Source organism: Protomyctophum parallelum (genome assembly GCF_964188405.1).
Source record: "Protomyctophum parallelum genome assembly, chromosome: 1".
Lineage (NCBI taxonomy): Eukaryota > Metazoa > Chordata > Actinopteri > Myctophiformes > Myctophidae > Protomyctophum > Protomyctophum parallelum.
The window spans coordinates 20,064,584-20,083,954 of NC_139697.1; the positions used below are offsets into that span (position 1 = coordinate 20,064,584).

The 19,371-nt window shown below is 42.2% G+C and overlaps 2 protein-coding genes across 2 annotated transcripts in view; one reads left to right on the forward strand and one right to left on the reverse strand.

Moving 5' to 3' along the window:
• Positions 1 to 19,371, forward strand: part of LOC310867021 (cytochrome c-like) — a 453,272-nt gene that overhangs the window by 220,914 nt on the left and 212,987 nt on the right. The window lies entirely within an intron of this gene.
• kcnh8 (potassium voltage-gated channel, subfamily H (eag-related), member 8) overlaps positions 1 to 19,371 on the reverse strand; it is a gene marked incomplete at both ends in the record, with an annotated part of 139,831 nt that overhangs the window by 78,409 nt on the left and 42,051 nt on the right. The window contains 2 exons of the mRNA XM_083769261.1: positions 1,958 to 2,082; positions 11,848 to 11,979. Of these exons, the coding sequence (XP_083625387.1) occupies positions 1,958 to 2,082; positions 11,848 to 11,979 (257 nt within the window). The remainder of the gene's footprint in view (positions 1 to 1,957; positions 2,083 to 11,847; positions 11,980 to 19,371) is intronic.

Consider the following 19,371-nt stretch of genomic DNA (forward strand, 5'->3'; position numbering starts at 1 on the left):
GGGGCCCTTGAAATTAAAATGTTCACTGCTATAGAGCCGCAAAAATCTCTTATGGGGGTCCCTGGTATATATCTTCAAATGGGGGTCCGGGGGGCTAATTAGTGTCAATTTGGGGGTCCTTGGCGTGAAAAGGTTTGGGGAACCTTAATTTCCATTGTCCAGCCATTCAGTTGCAAAAAAAATTAAAATAAAAATCTGGGGACCCCCCAAAATAATCTGGTGACCAGCCCCCCCACGAGGGGTCGCGACCCCCAGGTTGAGAGCCCCTGTTCTAACCTGCAGGACAAGCGGAAAACACTTGGCGCTAGTCAAACACAGCATCCATCTAACAGGCTCACAAATATATTTGCGGGTGGTATACTAGTAATTAAATTGATTGATTAGATGACTTAAGTCTTAAGGGGACCCACATTCTCTTCTTGTTTAAAAGAATCACTGACAGCAGCACCTGTAGTGATTTTTAGGACTTTAATTATGAGGAATTTAAGCCCCATCCCAAAATGTTCACAATAACCCACCTGCTGGGACGGTACATTCTGTCCTAAATATTATATAAATATAACGATTACATACACATGAATGATCATTTTTGAAGTCACAATGAAGCAGACTGCAACAAATCCTGCTGGCGGGGATTATCGGTCTACTGGTGCAAGTTTTGTGCCTGACCGTACCCTTTTCTCCCTGAACCAAGAACCATCACTCTAAGTCCTAATTAGACATTAATAGATCTATAGGAGCCATGAAATGGTTATGTTGGTTATTATTGATATGTTGGTCATGGTCAATTAAATGAATGCGGGCTGTCACTGGTGTCTAAGTGGATGATTGAGTGACGGGCATAGGGGTGGACCTGGTTCTCTTTAATTAACATCACCTGTTAACCTGCTGAGCACACAGTGAGAGAGAGGGGGGGTGCAGTGGGAAGCCATACTTTTGTTGACCGCTTTACACCGCTTTAATTTGCTTTATTTAATTTACTTTATTTCAGTTGAAGCTGTGAACTTTTTTTCTTTACGTTTGAGCACTGTTATGGGTCATTTATATTGCTTCAATAAAACGCTAAAAATGCTTCGTTTGGATCCAGCGAATTTCCTTTTGTTTGCGGCGGAGCGCGTCAGACAACATGGCCCATCCCATCGCCTCTCAGCGACTTTTTAGTTCTCATGTACTGTAGTCGCTTTACAATAGAGTATAATTGAAACATTTCCAATCTGAAATTAGATAAATATTGGAGAGGAGTGGAGAGTGGCTGTTGACAACAGAACACTTTAATGAGGGATTTTATTAGTAATACTTTAGCTTTCTTTCAGAATACATTTTTCTAGACTGACTGACAGCCTGAATCAAGGAGCAAATATATCACGATACAATTCTTTCCTTGCCGATACCGATTCCATATCTTGTACCGATCCGACACGACAGATGTCGGAGACAGTGGATCTCAAAGTGGGGGCCTGGGACCCTCAGGGTTCCTCAAGGGGGTTCCAAATGGACCCTTACAGGTCTTTAACTCTGAGTGTACAAAACAGGCCCCATTTTCGGTTCCATTTGCACACTCAGACCCCTTTTCCACCGGTTGGTTCCCCAATGGGAACCGATTCAGTTCTTTTTGGTTCTAAGTCCATGAGCCAGAGCTCAAAAATTGGAACGCTAATTATTAATCGAGTGGGCAAAATCATACCTATAGATCATGAGCTTGTAGATCGGCTATTTTCAGCATGCAACCAAGTGTAAAATGACTTTTCGATCTCTTGTCCACTAGTCCCTTCCTAACATTTTAGTCTAGTTTATTTTTCTTGGCGAAATTGTGACTATATTTATATAGTCTTAGTTTTAGTTATCGTAGCCTATAGTTTTCATTTAGTTTCCATTTATTTTTCGTCAGAGAAGAAAGGTATAGTCGACGAACATACATTTTTCGTCATATTAAGAAATGGACACAGTTTCCCAGTACCTTGTTGAGTTTGATCTTGCTCTTCTTCCTGCGTCCCTGGAGGTGACCAGAGATGTGGTACAGCACCGTGCTGCCCCGCAACGAGCTGAACGGAGAACCTGTCTTCACCCTGCCGCGCCGCCGCTCTGAACACACACACACACACACGCACGCACGCACACACACACGCGCACACACACGCACGCACGCACACGCAGTACATGTCATTATGACACAGCTATACATTATTCCCTAGGATGGCATCGAAAGAAAATAAACAATATGCCATATTGCATTTCTTCGGGAATATTTAATATACTCTCCCGAAAGGCAAACACCAACAAATATATAAATAAATAAACATAAAAAGAATAGAGTGGAAAAAGTGCAATTTCAATAAATGCAAAAGAAAGGAAAGGAAAGGAAAAGAAAAGAAAAGAAAGGAAAGGAAAGGAAAGGAAAGGAAAGGAAAGGAAAGGAAAGGAAAGGAAAGGAAAGGAAAGGAAAGGAAAGGAAAGCACCTGGATTTTGGGGTCGGTTATTATTGCAGACGTCAGAGAAAAATGTGTCTGCATAATTATTTCTCCATTTAAATATACATGGTTGATCTCACACGCTTGATCTCACTGTGTGAACACCATCACCAACAACAATAATAATAATAATAATGAAAGAAATAGTATTTCTCATCATGGTGAACTGCTGGAGTCCATTTGTTTGTGGTTTTGTTTGTGGTTTTGTGCGTGCGTTGCGTGCGTTGCGTGCGTTGCGTGCGTGCGTGCGTGCGTGCGTGCGTGCGTGCGTGCGTGCGTGCGTGCGTGCGTGCGTGCGTGCGTGCGTGCGTGCGTGCGTGCGTGCGTGGAACTATACCATCCTCACTGCAGTGCGTGCATGTGGCCCAGAGGAGAACACTTGGCTCCAGGGGGAATATCACAGCGATATTAAAGCTGCAGCATGCGATAAACCAGCCAGTGTGTTATAAGGGGGAAGGTATTTTGAAAGCATATATATAGCATTGCACGCTGCCAATTACTTCACACTTTAGAAAATGTTCAACAACACAGCACAAAGTTACCCTGCAGGAAGATGTCGAGTTTGGTTAACTAAAGACACGTTTTTTATACGAGTGGAACTGCATTAATGACATGAATTGCAATGTAGTTCACTATACTCCCCAAGGCGGGCAATAACTGCTGAAGAGTGTGTCCTCCTAAAGAGTGTGTGCACACAGTACAGTACTTAGTACTGTACTATACAATTTTGAGATATGTGTACTTAATTACTTGAGCCTTCACATAATTTCAAATACTTTACTCCACTCATTTATTTGAAAACCTTAGTTACTCGTTACTTTGGAGATTTTAAATTTTGATAAAAAATTGTAATGTACATTAATTAACCTGCACTTCAACCCTATATATATTTTGGCCCTTTTGAAAATAGCAGAACTACAAGCTCACAATGCGTCGCATCGCGATGCCTATATACCATAGGTATACTTTTCTGCATCTCTGTTTCTGCGTCCATGGTTGTGTGTGCGTGCGTGCGTGCGTGCGTGCGTGCGTGCGTGCGTGCGTGCGTGCCTGCGTGCGTGCGTGCGTGTACTGCAGATGAGGCGAGCAGACAGGACTCATCCATAATGTGCAGAGGAGCCATGGGGGACATGCCACGGCATGGAGCACCAGAGACACAGAGACACTTATTTTTAGATCTAATGAATTTCCACCGTCCCCCCAAACCACCCCCCCCCCCCCCCCCCCCCCCCCCCACCACACCCCTCCACCCTCCACCCCCTCTTTAAAGCCGTAGAAAGAGGGGTCAGGGGGGGGGGAGGAGGTAGGAGCTATAGCTGGAATGGGCGACAGGACGGGTGGGGCGGGTAGAGCTGGGGGGAGGGAATGATGGGGAGAGAGGAGAGGAGAGGAGGGGAGGGGAGGGGAGAGGAGAGGAGAGGAGAGGAGAGGAGAGGAGAGGAGAGGAGAGGAGAGGAGAGGAGAGGAGAGGAGAGGAGAGGAGAGGAGAGGAGAGGAGAGGAGAGGAGAGGAGAGGAGAGGAGAGGAGAGGAGAGGAGAGGAGAGGAGAGGAAAGGAGAGGAGAGGAGAGGAGAAAACAAAGACAGGGCTTCCCTGCACAGCCAGTGTCCAATCGGAGTGAAGGACTATACAAGGGGAGCTGACTTTGTGTGTGTGTGTGCGCACACGTGTGCATGTGTCCACCTGTTCCCGTCTGTCCTTCAGGGGTTTCCCCACTGTTAATGAAAGCATCCTTTTATCTGGCCTACATGCTGCAACAGCACGGCTACATACTGTACACACTACTGTACAGCAGGGGTGGGAAACTGATTTCAGCTGTAGCAATTCCGTATACATGCAAACATAATAATAAATAATAATAAAACTTTATTTATATAGCACCTTTCAAATTTGCATTACAAAGTGCTTTACATCAACAAGCAGAAAAGTATACAGCAGAAGACATTTCAATAGAAAACAAAATATAATAAGCAGCAGGAAAAAAGATATGATGCGTAGCCTGCAGAGTTATAGTTCAGGCAGACATACTCGAGGGGGTTCATGCCATGCTCAAAGGCACATACTATACTCAATGGGTTAACATGCTGCATTACTATATGTGTGTATAAGTGTGTGCAAGTCCCTGCACGTAATTCGCTGATGTGGCAGTCAGCTGACCAATTGGGTGGGCTATACTTAAGCTCACCAGTCTGCATGCTCTTCCTGCCTTCCTCTGCTTATGGTTCCTGGTTGTTATGTGATGTTTGCTCCCACCACCACCCCAGCACCACCGGTGGGCTCTGTTATTTATGCTCCCCACGGGGGTTTTATTGTATATCTATCTCCCTGCTCTTAATGTTTTACGATGGTGTTTAATCGCGCCGAGCAGGGAGACAATGCAGCAGAGCCGAACGCCGAAGTCTAATATTGTATTCTCATTCTCTAATAAATATTGGTTAAATCTATTCGTGAGTTGTCTGACTGAAATACTAAAATGTTAGATTGGCAGTGAAGGCTATAATCTATAAAAGTGTGTTTTCAACAGGGATTTAAAAGAGGACACTGATTCAGCGGACTTGATCTGTATAAGGGCAGTGTGTTCCAAGGTTGTGGCGCTATGGTGCTGAAAGCCTGCAGGTCTCCTTTGGACTTTAGCCGACAAGTTCGGGGATCAAGAAGGTCTTTGGATGAGGATCTCAGGGAGCAGGGTTGGGACATAGGGGGAGATTAGATCGGCGATGTATAGGGTGGAGCGAGACCGGGACCTGGCCTTGTATATGGTGAGAAGGAGTTTGAAACTCCTTCTCTGATGAACAACTTCCAAAGTTTACACCAACAACACACACATGCCCCGACCTTCCTTAGAATGCCTTCCGCGGGGCCAAAAGGGGATATCTGTATAGCTTTTTTGAGGGAATTCATTACATTGGTGAAAAAATAACAAATTTGTATGCTTTTAGAGTCTGTGCTTGCCGCAGCAAAGGTTCTAAGAATCCCGGAAGGCTATAGCCACGTGAGTGTGGAGATAACGCCACAGTATATCTCTCTAGTCTTCTGACAACGTCTACCTGCATAAATTAAAGTATCCTCATCGACAATGCGACACGCCGTCAACCGGATTTAACTCTGACTGTAATCCCATGCATTACGTAATAGGGTTGCAGCGTAAACTGTCAACTGATACTAAATCTATAGTTACACTACCATCTCAAGGAGTATACACTGACGGTTTCGGAGGCTTCATGACGTTTTAACAACAAATGTTATCTTAAGGGGATTCCTAATCCTGACACAGCTTATTTTCAATTGGGGGTCCGCACGGTTAAATACAATTTGGGCTGGCATCTCCCTTGGAGATAAGGTGAGAAGTTCAGTCACACGAGAGAGAGACTCGGAGTAGAACCGCTGCTCCTTCGCCTGGAAAGGAGTCAGCTGAGGAGGTTCGGGCATCTGGTTAGGATGCCTCTCGGGCGCCTTCCTAGGGAGGTCCTCGACGCACGTCCCACTGGGAGGAGACCTCCCGGGGGCAGACCAAGGCGCAGTTGGAGGAAACAAATTGACTCACTGTCCTTGGAACGTCTCGGAATCCTCCAGGAGGAAGTCACTGATGTTGCTCTGGAGAGGGAAGTCTGGAGCACTCTGGTGGAGCTGTTGCCCCCGCGACCCGACTACGGATAAGCGGTTGAACATGGATGGATGGATGTATACAAGATCGAATTTGGGGAGACCAATTACAGTATGTGGACCCTGTGGCCGAAACGTGTTGGTCAATTGTATTTTTTTAAACCTTGCTTTTTGAGGGCCGCTAGCCCCTCCTATACAGTATGTCCAGCTGTCGCAGCAGCGTTGTGTGCTTGTAGATCTGCTAATTTCAGCGTGCGAACAAGTGTGAAATGACTTGTGTCTTTTACTTATAGTAGATATTTTGTCCACTAGTCCCTTCCTAACATTTTAGTCTAGTTTTTATTTGTTGACGAAATTGTCAGTATTTAGTCTTATAGTAGTTTAGTCTTATAGTTTCCATTTAGTTTTCGTCAGTGAAAAAAGCTCCATGAAATCAACACTGATCTTCAGGTAGGTCTCTCTTGGTTGTCCCAAAGACTCGCCCTGGCCTGTTGTCACCTTGGGACTTTTGCAGCTCAGGCCCCTCTGGTATATGACCTGCCTGAGGAGTCAGTGACTGAAAAGATGAACATATCAAGAAGACTGTTCTTTAGATTTTATTTTCCTATTTATTCGGGTACAGGCTTTAGTTTAGACATAGTATTGGTCCGACTGTCATTAGACCGACAACCTACCTCAACCACAAGCACGGGAGCAGCGCATGTCCGTTGGTACGTGTGCCTAATCTGCGCGTGCATCCCCATTCACATCATTTCCATGCACACTTTATTTGCCTCCATTTATTTTCATTTGATTATTTATTGTTGTTAATAATTATAATTGCAATTAGAATTTTAATTGACTGTTGTTGTTGTTGTTGTTGTTTATCCTCGTGGCACTTTTGCAACCCTGTTTTAAAAAAAGCACTTTAAAAATTATTATAAGCCCTCCCGGTGGGGGCTCCCCGGTGCCCTTGGGTATAACAGAGTGTTCTCTGGCATAATGACTACATTGGGAGAAAGAAGAGGTCAAAAATAATTGGCCTGTTCTAAACAAAATAATAATAATTAAAGAACATCCTGGTCCATCCTGGGGCCTGTTTCACGAAACTTGGATTAACTAATCCAGGATTTAGGCCAAAGCCAGGCTTTTTAAATCCTGATCTTTACAGCCTGGTTTATTCCGTTCCACTAAAGCCAAGCGAGGCTCAGAATTGGTGGATTTGGCGAGCCGGGATCAGCAAGCCTGGCTTAATAGACAGTCTGGCTTTTTGTCTCTAGACCCATTCTGTAGAACACAGATTTACTGATCCTTCTTCTTCATGGGGTATTAACACTACGAAGTCTGAAAAAATTTCACTACTACTCAGTCGGCTGAACGGTCAGGGGGACCGTGTTTTTGGTGCGATTTGATTGGCCGCTCTCTCCCCCACTCGTCCCTCTCCAGCTGGAGAAGACATTGTTCAAGCCTGCATCCCATTTCCAACGAATTAAATCATAATATGTTTCTTAACACATGTTTTCACTCCTAAAATGTATAAAACTAATAATACATGTGAAAAATATATATTTTGCCGTTGCCCGTTAGTACTATATTGCAACATGCCTTTTGTTGTTCTTTTTTTCCTTCCAAAAGAGCAAAGATCACTTGTCTTTTCTTGTGTGTTATCGATGTAATTAATATATGTGACCCCACGCGATGTACAGACTGCTTGACTAGGCATGTAAACATGACATAATTGTATTAATGTTTAAGTGTAATGATGTTATTGACCGGATTGTCCGTAGTCCTCCAGCCGTTAGCTTACAGTTGCTAATATTATAAGCTAACAACATTACTAAAGCCAATGTATTGCATTAAATGCGGCCTGTCCGCGGTAAATTACTTATACAAGTGAGTCGCGTTATATCTACCTAAATTACCAGCCAAAGTACATTCCAAATAAACAATTATTAGCCACGTTATGTTGTTATATCAGTTTAATTAATAAAAAACATCGTTCAGAATACGGCCGTTAGCACTGTGAATTCAACATCCGGTGAGGAGAGGATACGGATCGTGTATGTGTTGTGTATGGAAATCAGCGCATACAGTGGCTTACCGGATGTAAGCCTTGCACACTAAATACAAAGCCTGCAGCCTGGTGATACAAAAAATAAACTCCACATGTGAGTCTGGTCGCTTGCAGAAAGGTTTACAGATAAAGAAGGACGGACAGGCTGAACTATTTTGACTGACAAAGAGCTGGCGATATTTAGCCTATAGAATAGGCTGTGCTGTGAAACAAATTAATCCACAGCAGCAGGCCTACATACGTTCCACGTCGCTTGCAGAAAGAACTGTTCTTTTGACTGACAAAACATGTAGCGGTTCGGGAGGTCTATCTGGTTGGAATTATTATTATAACACTTTTTATTTTGTATCGCGCATCGGCAAGCGTTCTCGCTTCATGGAAAGTAAATGTCGGGTCGAGTCTAACCGAGCATTCAATAATAATAATAATAATAACAATGATAATAATCATTGTATTCATATTCCTATTATCTTATCAAAATAATAAACAAATTCCAAGTTAATTAACCAGCCAAACTGGTCTCCAGCTGTCTGTTTGTGTGTACCATGTAAACTATGGAATTGGGGCTTTCATTTGGTATATAAGGTGCTATATAAGGCGCTCTCTACGAAACGATATCAAGTGAAAAGGAAATGTCGGGGAATCACCATTAACACCATTATCAAGCAGCGCAAACAAAAGACGAGTGGGGGAGAAAGGGGGACGGCGGTCGATTGTGCCGATTATAGTCAGACTGAGTAAGAGATATATGCCTAAAATCATATTTACAAAACGTTTCAAATGGGAAAAAAAACAGAGATGATTTCAATCGAATATTTAGACAAAGTCATGCAAGGGGAACTTTCTCTGGACTCCATGGGCTAAGAAAATAAACATTGAAATCTCAAATTTGGTCAGAACGGCTGCTCAGACTTCCTAGTGTTAAGGCAGTTTGCATCCTTAATAGTTGCATTACAGCCCCCTTCTGTATATCTCATTATCTTTACAGCAGCAGTATTTATTCAAGACTTACTGATACAAGGACTTAAGCTTCTAAAATAAATACTGCTGCTGTAATTAAAGAGAGAACATACTCTCAATAGTGGATAGACTGAATGATTAACTACCCCAAAAATATAGTTTACATTTTACCACTACTATTAACTTAAAACAGAATTCTTAATATTGTAAGCATAATGATATTGTCGCATTGTGATATTTGGCCATAACTCCCTCCTCTGAGGGAGCTACCTTTGGGGAAGGGGGTTGTTGTCCAGACAGGGGCCAGACTGGTGAGGGTCATGGGAGCATGCCAAAGTTTGTGCTATTGCCATTGAGAAAGTTAAATAACTCAGAAACTACAAACTACATTTCAAAGTAAAAAGTTCCAGCATGTGTCTCCACAGTAAGCTGAATTTTACAAAGTGTGAATGGAGTTTCTAGGTGAAAGTGATTTTTTGAAGTGCCACTATCTGCCTATAAATGTCTCAAATTTGAAAGCACTATATTTCTAAAACTATGAAACATTTCAAAGATTCCTTTTCAGGCACACATGTCCACCGTAGGATGAACCTAAATAGGTTTGAATGGGGTTTCTAGGTGTAAGTATGTAGGACTAGAAGTGGGTGAAACGTTACAATGGTAATATGTTGTAAAACAATGAGTAATGGTAATATTTCGTGGTTTTCACTTTTACAAAAAAATAAAATAATAATATAATATAATAATTCTTCTTAACCGTGCACTTGCACGACAGCAAACCTATTCATGGGGAATATTCACCAAAAGCAGCTGATCTACAAGCTCACAAGCTGTCATGATGTTGTGCAGCCTATATATTTTGGTTATTTGATTGTATATAGTGCTTAAATTAGTCCTTTAATGCAGACCGATACAAATAAGGCAACATAAACCCATAATAATTGAATAAATCTGGAAAACATCATTGGTTTGTGATCAGTTTGACTGCTTAATGAACAGTAAAGACATCAGGATTAGGTTAAACCTTGCTGTTAGCCTGGTCCGGAGCAGGCTAAGTCCAAAGCATTAGTTTCCATGGTAACTAATGTAGCATCACTTTCATGAAACCAAATCAAGCCTCAACATATCCAGGTTAACTGATTAAGTTAATCTGGCAAGATCAACCAGCTTTCATGAAACCGGTTAATCACTGATCCAGGATATATTAAACCAGGATATGTGTTAAAGCCCGGCTTAATCTCTAATCCAAGTTTCGTGGAACGGGCCCCTGGTCACTAAACTGCCTCCCCCTGGCCAGCCGGGGCGCCTGATGGAGGGGAAAGGAACTGGTTGGAATAACGTGTTCCTTCCACGTGCTACGTCCAACCAGGGAAACTCCCCCCTATCAGGTGTAAAGGAGCAACTTGGACACTCAGGCATGAAGGAAGCATGAGTTCAAGTCCGTTGCTCTCCACATGTCCCCCCTATATGGGGGACTAGGTTGGTGGAGGGTGTGTAGAGCCCAGGATCACATTAGATGATTGACACAGGGGTGGAAAAAGGGTTACAAAATCGTGGGATAAAAAATATATTTAAAAAATAAAATAACATCCTGGTCAAAACATACTGGTCGATTAAGCCTGATTTATACTTAGTATAAATACTGCAATGTAGATGTACTCCATCACAAGTATAAAGTATCGTGTTCAAAATGTAGGCTACTCAAGTAAAATACAAAAGTATCAGCATCAAAATGTACTTAAAAGTACAATTACTCATATTGCAGAATGATCCCATTTCAAAAGTTCAAAATGTGTACAAAATATTCAGAAAATAGCAGATCTACAGTAGCAGTATAGATCTGCTATTTTGGCCGAAATGTCTACTGTTAATGTATGTTTTCCGATCAAAATCACAAAATCACATAATTGTGGCTCTGAGATGTAGTGGAGTAGAAGTAAAAGTATTGGAAATTTGGAAATACCCAAGTAAAGTATACAAATACCTCAAAATTGTACTGTAAGTATACATTACTTGAGTAAATGTACACGTGTAGTTACTTTACACCACTGTGTATAGCACGCTCTATCAAGAAGCAGTGCTATTGTCCTGTCCATCACTATCATAATGGTGTTTTTCAACCTCTCGTTGAGATTACAAATGAAAACTACGGGCAGCGCCAGCTCCCTATTGTGATCTATTTTACAAAGAGAGGCCTAGCGGGAAGCTACGAAGCAGAAAATAGCCTGTTAAATAGCCACTGCACATGCTGCGCGAGGTGCGATAAAATATAATGTAAGCACTCGGGTTAAAATAAATTGGAACAAGCGGAAGAAGAAAGAAGGGCAGAGATGCATGTGTTCCAAACTAATCTCGGCTGATAGTGTATATATACCATTTTCATGGCGCTGAAGAAGTTAACAAAAGAAATAAGATTAAGGAGACACGAGGAAATGTATAGCGGCTCTTTTGTCTTGCCGTTGTTAAATGCAAAAAACAATGACAAGTTGCGTATAGCAGTTGCATCCAAGAGACACTTTTTTCTGCTAAAACTTAATTTATCTGAAGGTGTGGCTTGCCAAAAAGAAGTGTTGTTTTGGCAGACTATACAGAGCATTAATTACGCAGGCTTAACATTGTTTCTTATACAGACTTGAATCAGAAACAAAACACAGCTGCAAACACACGCACGCACGCGAACGTGTGCACACACAGCACACGCGCACGCAGCCATGCACGCACGCACACACGCGCACACACACACTTTGACAGACGGAACTGACCTTCTCTTTTCTCCTCTGGGAAGGCTTTGGCTTTAGTATCTGTGATGTCCTTAAAGGAAGCCAGGAACAGCACCACATCTCCTTTCTCGTTCTTAATGGGGACGATGTCCAGCAAGCACCAAAACAGTACCGCTGGAAGGGAGCGCACGCACGCACGCACACACACACACACACACACACACACACACACACACACACACACACACACACACACACACACACACACACACACACACCCTCACACACACACACACACACACACACACACACACACACACACACACACACACACACACACACACACACAATCGTACATCTTCTTCAGTATCAGAATTGCTCATTTGGTTTACTTGGATATAGTAACAAATGCCTTGTAAAGCCTATAGTGCAAGTGGATCAACACACATGAAATGCATGAAGTATGCAAAATATATACATTTATATACATACTGTAGCCTATACATGATAATACATTACATAATAATACTGGTCAAAATCTGCGATGTTTCCTGGGTTTATTTAGATTAATTTAGATTGTACAATGTTCTCAATGTCCTGTCACTTCTTAAAGCATAGTGTTACAAACGCTGAGGAAGGCCAGACAGGCTGAAACGCGTACGTTTTCAGTCTCAGAGGTAAATAAAGTCATGCAAAAGGACATATGATGAGTGCTGGCATTTTCTTCATCTCAACTTGTATTTTCGAGCCTTGCACCTATAAGGATTTTGTTTGAACCTGGAGTGCTGCGGGTTGTCTGCTACGGTAGTACTTCTCTCACTTAGAGCATAGTGCAAATAACAATAAATTATGACTCATCAAAGACACATTTTTGCAGATATAACAGCTGAACACACTCGTGGCATTCTTTCTACAATGGAAATCATATATTGTTGCACTTTGAGGTTACGTTGAGGTTACGTTGCTTTCATCCTTAATTCTGTCCAGTTCGTCGCAAACCACTGGGTTTAACATTTCCACGATTTCAAGCCTACCACACTTTCATTTCAAATGATTTGTATCTCCTGTATATATGTTCTTAAAGATAGAGTGCCATGATTTTTTTCCCAGCCTAAAACATGATAGTGTGATGTCCCTACGTGTATATCACTGTATTTTTCATTGGTACGTTTGACAGTCAATTCAATTCAATGGAGCTTTGTTGGCATGAGAAAACAGTCAAGGACAGTCAAGGTTTCAGCCTCAAGAAACCCTAAACACTGGGCAGACATCATTGCACATAACAACCACACCAAGGGGTCTAATGAAGTACTGTCACCTCATAAACACGTGAAAAACGGAAGAAAAAAAATATACAAAAATCTAAGGTAGTTGTGACACGGTCAGTAGCCATGGAGGTGTTTTGGTCAAATCATTATATCTTGCTATATAAAAGGAAGCCCTGGTAAGCCACTGTATAGACTTATAGACCAGGGGACATTGTTTAAAAATGCTGTAGTGGCACTTGAGATTCAGACTGCGAGTCACAAGTTGCTGCTGGAACCAGCAAAAGCAATCCCAGTCCCAGAACAATCATGCTTCTCTTCCTCCACCATGTTTGACAGATGGTGTCGCGCTGACGAACCGTCTATTCGCTCCAACATGGTGACTGTACACAAATGAGAGCTATGGGTCAACTAAAAGCACGCTTTTATGCTTTTTGGACAATCAATAAAGATAAAAGAAAACGTTATTGACCATTTAATTAATTAACATTTTAATTTTCCTTTGGCACACTGGCAGTCATCAACAAAACATCAACAAAAACATAATTATAATTATAGAATACACACAATGCATTAAAATACAATATAAAGTTATAAACATAACACAGCAACCGTGATCATGGGCTGTATGGATTAGGTGATATAAAGCTATTTAAAAACAAATCTTATTTAAAATGCCCACACTCAATGTGTACTCAATGTTCTCCTATAGCGGTTTTATTGTCTGACTTTTGTCTATTGTGCTTTTTTTCTTGTTATACAGTACATTTCCGTCCTTTCACTGTCCCTGTATTTTATCTGTATTCTAATGTTTAAGATCTGTATGTTCAATCCAATCCAATCCAATCCACTTTATTTATATAGCACGTTTTAAAACTCAGAGTTTACAAAGTGCTGTACAGGAGAAAAATAAAAACAAGTGCACTAAAACTACCACACAGAACAACAACAGCGAGAAAACAAAGTACAAACAGTGAAAACAACTGAGACACATTACAGAAAAACAACAGAAAAACAACAGCATCACAGTGAGACAATGTTTTTTCTTTAAAGTTAAACAAACCAAAACAACTATGAATGTATAAACATGCCTGGAGAAGCCACTTGCAAGCCCCTGGAGGGTTTTTAGGCTATCCGAAATATTTTTGTATGTGAAAATAAACAAACAAACAAACAAACAATTGTATGCTAGATCGAAAAGGGCCTGATAGCTGAAATGAAGGGCTCAAATGGGTAGCTCATTGAAAAGCCAGTTGTATACTGTCCTGAAGTTGCAATAGTTTGTCTCCAATGATCTTACTATAGCCTGGTTGACTATACCTGGGAGACCTTTTCAGCCAGACTGACTTATCTTTTCGGCCAGCCTGACTTTTGACATGGCCTATGTATGACATACTCCCCTATGTCCTTTGTTTACTTTGCTTTCATGTCTGAGGAAAACGAAGAGAGGGAAGTGCACTCTGCAGAACCCGACGGACAGCAAACCTCTGCCCGGCATTCTGCTTACAGAAAATATTCAGCTATGCGTGCACAGATTAAACACCAATATGGGACATTAGTTACCAGCATGCCCAACTGTGCTGTAAATCAGAGGTTACCAAACCACAGGTACTAGTACTACTGGTGGTACTTGAGCCCTCCTCTGGTGGTACACAGAGGAATCGCCCAACAAAGGAGGAAAAAAAGACAAATGTCGGTAGTTCTTATAACCAAGCATTGGTTGAAATAGAAATATCATCAGTTGTGCTGATTAGTGATTGGACCGAGTTTTGTCAGAGTAGCAGCATTATTGGCTTAGGAATGGAAAAAAGGGCATGTATACGCTCCTGTATTTTAACAAAGCAAATATTTTCTGACGTGGTACTTCAGTATATATAAAAAGGTTGGGAACAAATGCTGAAAATGATATACGTAGCTTGCAGAGTTATTTCAATCAGGTATACTCGAGGGGTGTAGTCAGTGTTATGCAAGACCCATATGTCATATACGCTGACCTTGCAATCAGCTGACCAATAGAGCGTTGCAGTCCCGCCCCTCTCTCTCGTTCATTTTCCTCATGGACGCTTACGCCACGATCATGATTTGTCACGACTCGAGTTGGCTTCGTACGACGCTTAAAAGGTCTTTAAATAAAAACTTTTTGAAATGCCTATGGGGAAAATGCATTGGGAATTATTTCCTGGGCCTGGCCTCGTCGTGAAAGGGGGCGGGACTGTGACGCTCTAGTGCAGTATTTAAGCTCACCTAAGAATGCGTTCTTCCTGCGTTTCTTCTGCTATATGCGTTCCTAACTTCCTGGTTGTTGTTGTAGTTTGCTCCCACGAGTCCCACCGCCACCCCAGCACCACCGGTGGGCTCTGCTATTCTGTTCCCCATTATAGGGGTGGTTGTTATTGTATATCTATTTCCCTGCTCTTAATGTTTAACGATGGTTGTCTAATTGTGTGTAGCAGGGAGAACAATGTAGCAGAGCAGGACGGCAGGATAAAATGTTATATGCACACTCTCATTCTATAATAATTATCTGTTCAATCTATTCGCTAGTTATCTGACTGAATTAGTGAACTCCGTCTAGTTGAGGGGAGGAGCAATGCGCTTTATGGTTATCTCTTTGTGGACAACACACTGGTACCCAGTTCTTCTGCAGACCATTAAACTTCTCTATACCTCGCCAGAGGCTGATGAATCCTATAGCCCTGGACGAGTAATTGGACTATAAGAGCAGTGGGTTTTTATCAACCCTTTTCATATCAAGGGCCATTGTTTATTCGCCATTTGAGCCACGGACCGCACCATTTGATGACATTTAGCCTCTCAGACCCAAAACACATAGATATGTTGTTATCGTTGGACACGATTTTATCTACAATTCCATGTTGTATTAATGTGGTGGCATTAGGAGAGACGTTGATCAAATTAACAATTATTTTACATTATCTAATTTTCCAGACTAAATTAAGTAGGCCTAATGTAGATGTTAAACAAAAAAATAACTCTTGAGAGAGCGAGCGTGAGAATTTTAACCTCCTGGGCCACCAAGTGTCGGTGGCCCAGGAGGTCTGGGGCTCCCTTCCTGCCCCCCTCCTGTGTAATTCCCTCCACGGCAGGGCGGCGTGCGTGCGTGTGTGCGTGCACGTGCGTGCACGTGTGTGTGCATTGTGTGTGGGCGCGCGCCTACACTGTCATGTTCAAAATAGCTAAGGCCTATACTGAAATTGGTACACCAAATCCAGGCAATGTGATTTGTGCAATGCCATATGTCACTTAAACTGTACACCTAAAGCAGGGGTATAAGCAACCTTTGGAACCAACATTGGTCCTACATTGGCACAAAGGAGGGTGATCACTCACTGGCACACTGGCATAAGTGTGAGAGAGAGGTTTTTTTAATTTAAAATAAATTTGTATTTAAATGACATCCTGCACATAATTCTACATTCATTAAAACTCTGAACTCTGACTGGGGAGGGAGTCTGGGAGATAGGTCATTATTGTCTCATCCCTGAGTCTAATGGTCCTTCTTAAATGGAAAAGGTTATCGGAACCAGCTTAGGTGATTCATGCAGGCATCTAGTATGGATGCCTCCCAAGCGTCTCCCTAGGGAGGTCCTTGATCGCTGCACCTCCCACTGGGAGGAGACCCTGGGGCAGACCAAGGACCATCTCCACACTGTGCCTGGGAACGCCTCGGGATCCCCCAGGAGGAAGTTGCTAATGTTGCTCTGGAAAGGCTGGAAATCTCTGCTGGAAGCAAAGAATCTATTTCCTTCGCCGTTTAAGACCCTTTGGTGCTAGTAGTTTTTCTAGTAGCTAGTAGTTTTTCACTTCTGTTATTATGAGTGTTCTTCAGTACAGTAGTACCACCTGGTATGGATGTTTGTCTGTAGCCTTAAAGTCACAAATGCTGCAACAACTAAACATTTGTTCAAAGATTGTTGGACAACCACTTCAGAGGCTCTATACATCCACGTATGATAACAGCATCCTAAGGTTAGCAAGGAATATCACCTCTAATACTAGCCATGTCTTGTGTGGAGAGTATAGGTCGCTGCCTTCAGGAAGGAGATATGGTGTTCCAGCTACATACAATAAGGTCTTTTGTCCATCAATCGACTCTGAGGCTTAATCAGGATTTTGGCCAGGACTAGACTGAGCTGTGGACATTGCTCTCTGCCCTTATGTTTCTATGTACAGTATGTAACTGTATTTTATTTGTATAAATACTGGATCGCAAAACAAATTTCAATGCAAACTGACAATAAAGTACTATATCATATCATACCATAACTGTTGCCCTTGCGACCCGACTCTGGATAAGTGGTTGAAGATGGATGGAAGGATGGATTGATGGAAGGATGGATGGATGGATGGATTGATGGATGGATGGATGGAAAAGGTTATATTCCTGGACAATCCTTAGTGTTACCAATGATGCTAATGAAGGCTCTGCTCCATTTAGTGTAGCACAGTGGTTCGCAAACCATTACGTTTACATTCACACAGGAGAGAAGCCCTTTAGTTGTACACGTAACAAAAGCTTTACACAAAGTGGACAACTAAGACACACATTAGAGTACAGTACACATACAGTACAGCCAGGCGGGGGAACTGTTTACTTGTGCAGTTTGTGGTAAAAGCTGTCGTGATAACGAATTCTACGAGACACATTCACACATTGTTAGAAACCCTTTAATTGTACAGTAAACAGTATAGACGTCCTATGAATGCAAGAAGCGACCTCGCGCTAAATGGCGAGGTCGCTTCTGCATGGGTAACAGCACACTGCTGGCCGAGCGCTGGCGCTTTGGCATATGGGGGTCAGATCAACATATTATGGAATGAATTCTGTACTGACCATATATGGAGCGTGTCGGGGTTTGATGAGATCAGATCAACATCTGGAATGTCAGAACAGGTCAGCTCCCTATATGGAGATCTAAGGGTGGCAGTGGGGGGCAGACTAGTGTCTTAAGTGCGCAGGGTTTGTTGAGGTCAGATGAGGTCAGATCAACATATGGAAGGAATTCTGTATTAGCGTGTCACAAAGCTACGTTATGGTCGGACTGACTGACTGGCTTTGCAGGTTTTCATAATAGTCAAATTTTATCATACGGGAGAGAAGTTGTACATTTGTGACAAAAGCTTTCGTGGAAATAGAGAATTGTAACAAACACATGATGAGACACACACACACACACACACACACACACGCACACACACACGCACACCTATGATAATGTATCTGTGTTAATCCTAATCCTAATTCTCCTACACATACAGTATCTACTGGCATGTATCCAGGTGCGGTTTAACTATATAGGCTTGCCTTGCCTCGTCTTCTTTTTTACCGTAGCAATGGCTTTCTTATGCTGCCACTCGGCCTGTCAAACCTGCATGCTGGAAGTGTCCTTCTTTGAGTCACCTATCACGCAAGCTGTTGACTCTCAGAAACCTGTCTACTGATTCTCTTGTGGCTCTGGGCTTGTCACACGTCTTCCTGTCAGTCGCCTCCATTTTCCAAGTGCTTTCAGATGGTGTAGGATAAGCTGTACTCGCGGACACCGTACGTGGCATATTCTCTAAAGGAAAAACCTATACTTCTAAGCTAAGGCTTATAATGGCCCGTCTTCCTTCGTCAATTGCTCTTTTTTTTTTTGATGATAGCAATATTACAGAATATCGTAGTACTTCCTGCAGCCCAATACTGTCCAAATATTGCTTCAGTGGATGTGTAGTGACCTAGTTCCAACACTGCTTTTATATTTTATACAGACAGAGGGTTTGTATTATAAGTAAACAAAAGTTGAAAAGAGCCCCCTGTTGTTTGCATGAACTTCCAACGCTTAATGTACATCCATTGCTATAACGCTGATAGCACATTACCCTTATTGTATGGCAACAGAGGTTTCAATTAGCACATACACAAATGCAAACAAACGAGATTCTGCCAATATACAGATATAAGAAAACTAGTCCCACACTTGCTGTACTTCATTTGGAGGAAAGAAAAAATTCTGTATTCATGCATCACTGATGTACGCTATCTGGTTCAAGAAAAATCAATAAATCACCATTTATGTGTATAATGTCACCGCCGCTGCCTACTGGCGGTCCGCCAGAAGGCAAAATCCATGGGAAAACAAATGCAATGCAGATTTTGTGTAAGTGTGGTACAGTTTACAGTATACACATACATACAGCAGAGCCTGGGGCAGCTGTCAGTGGGCAGCAATTATACATACTGTACCGACTTGTGTTTTATATTTTTGGCAGAATATATTCTTCTGACCTCTTGCATGTT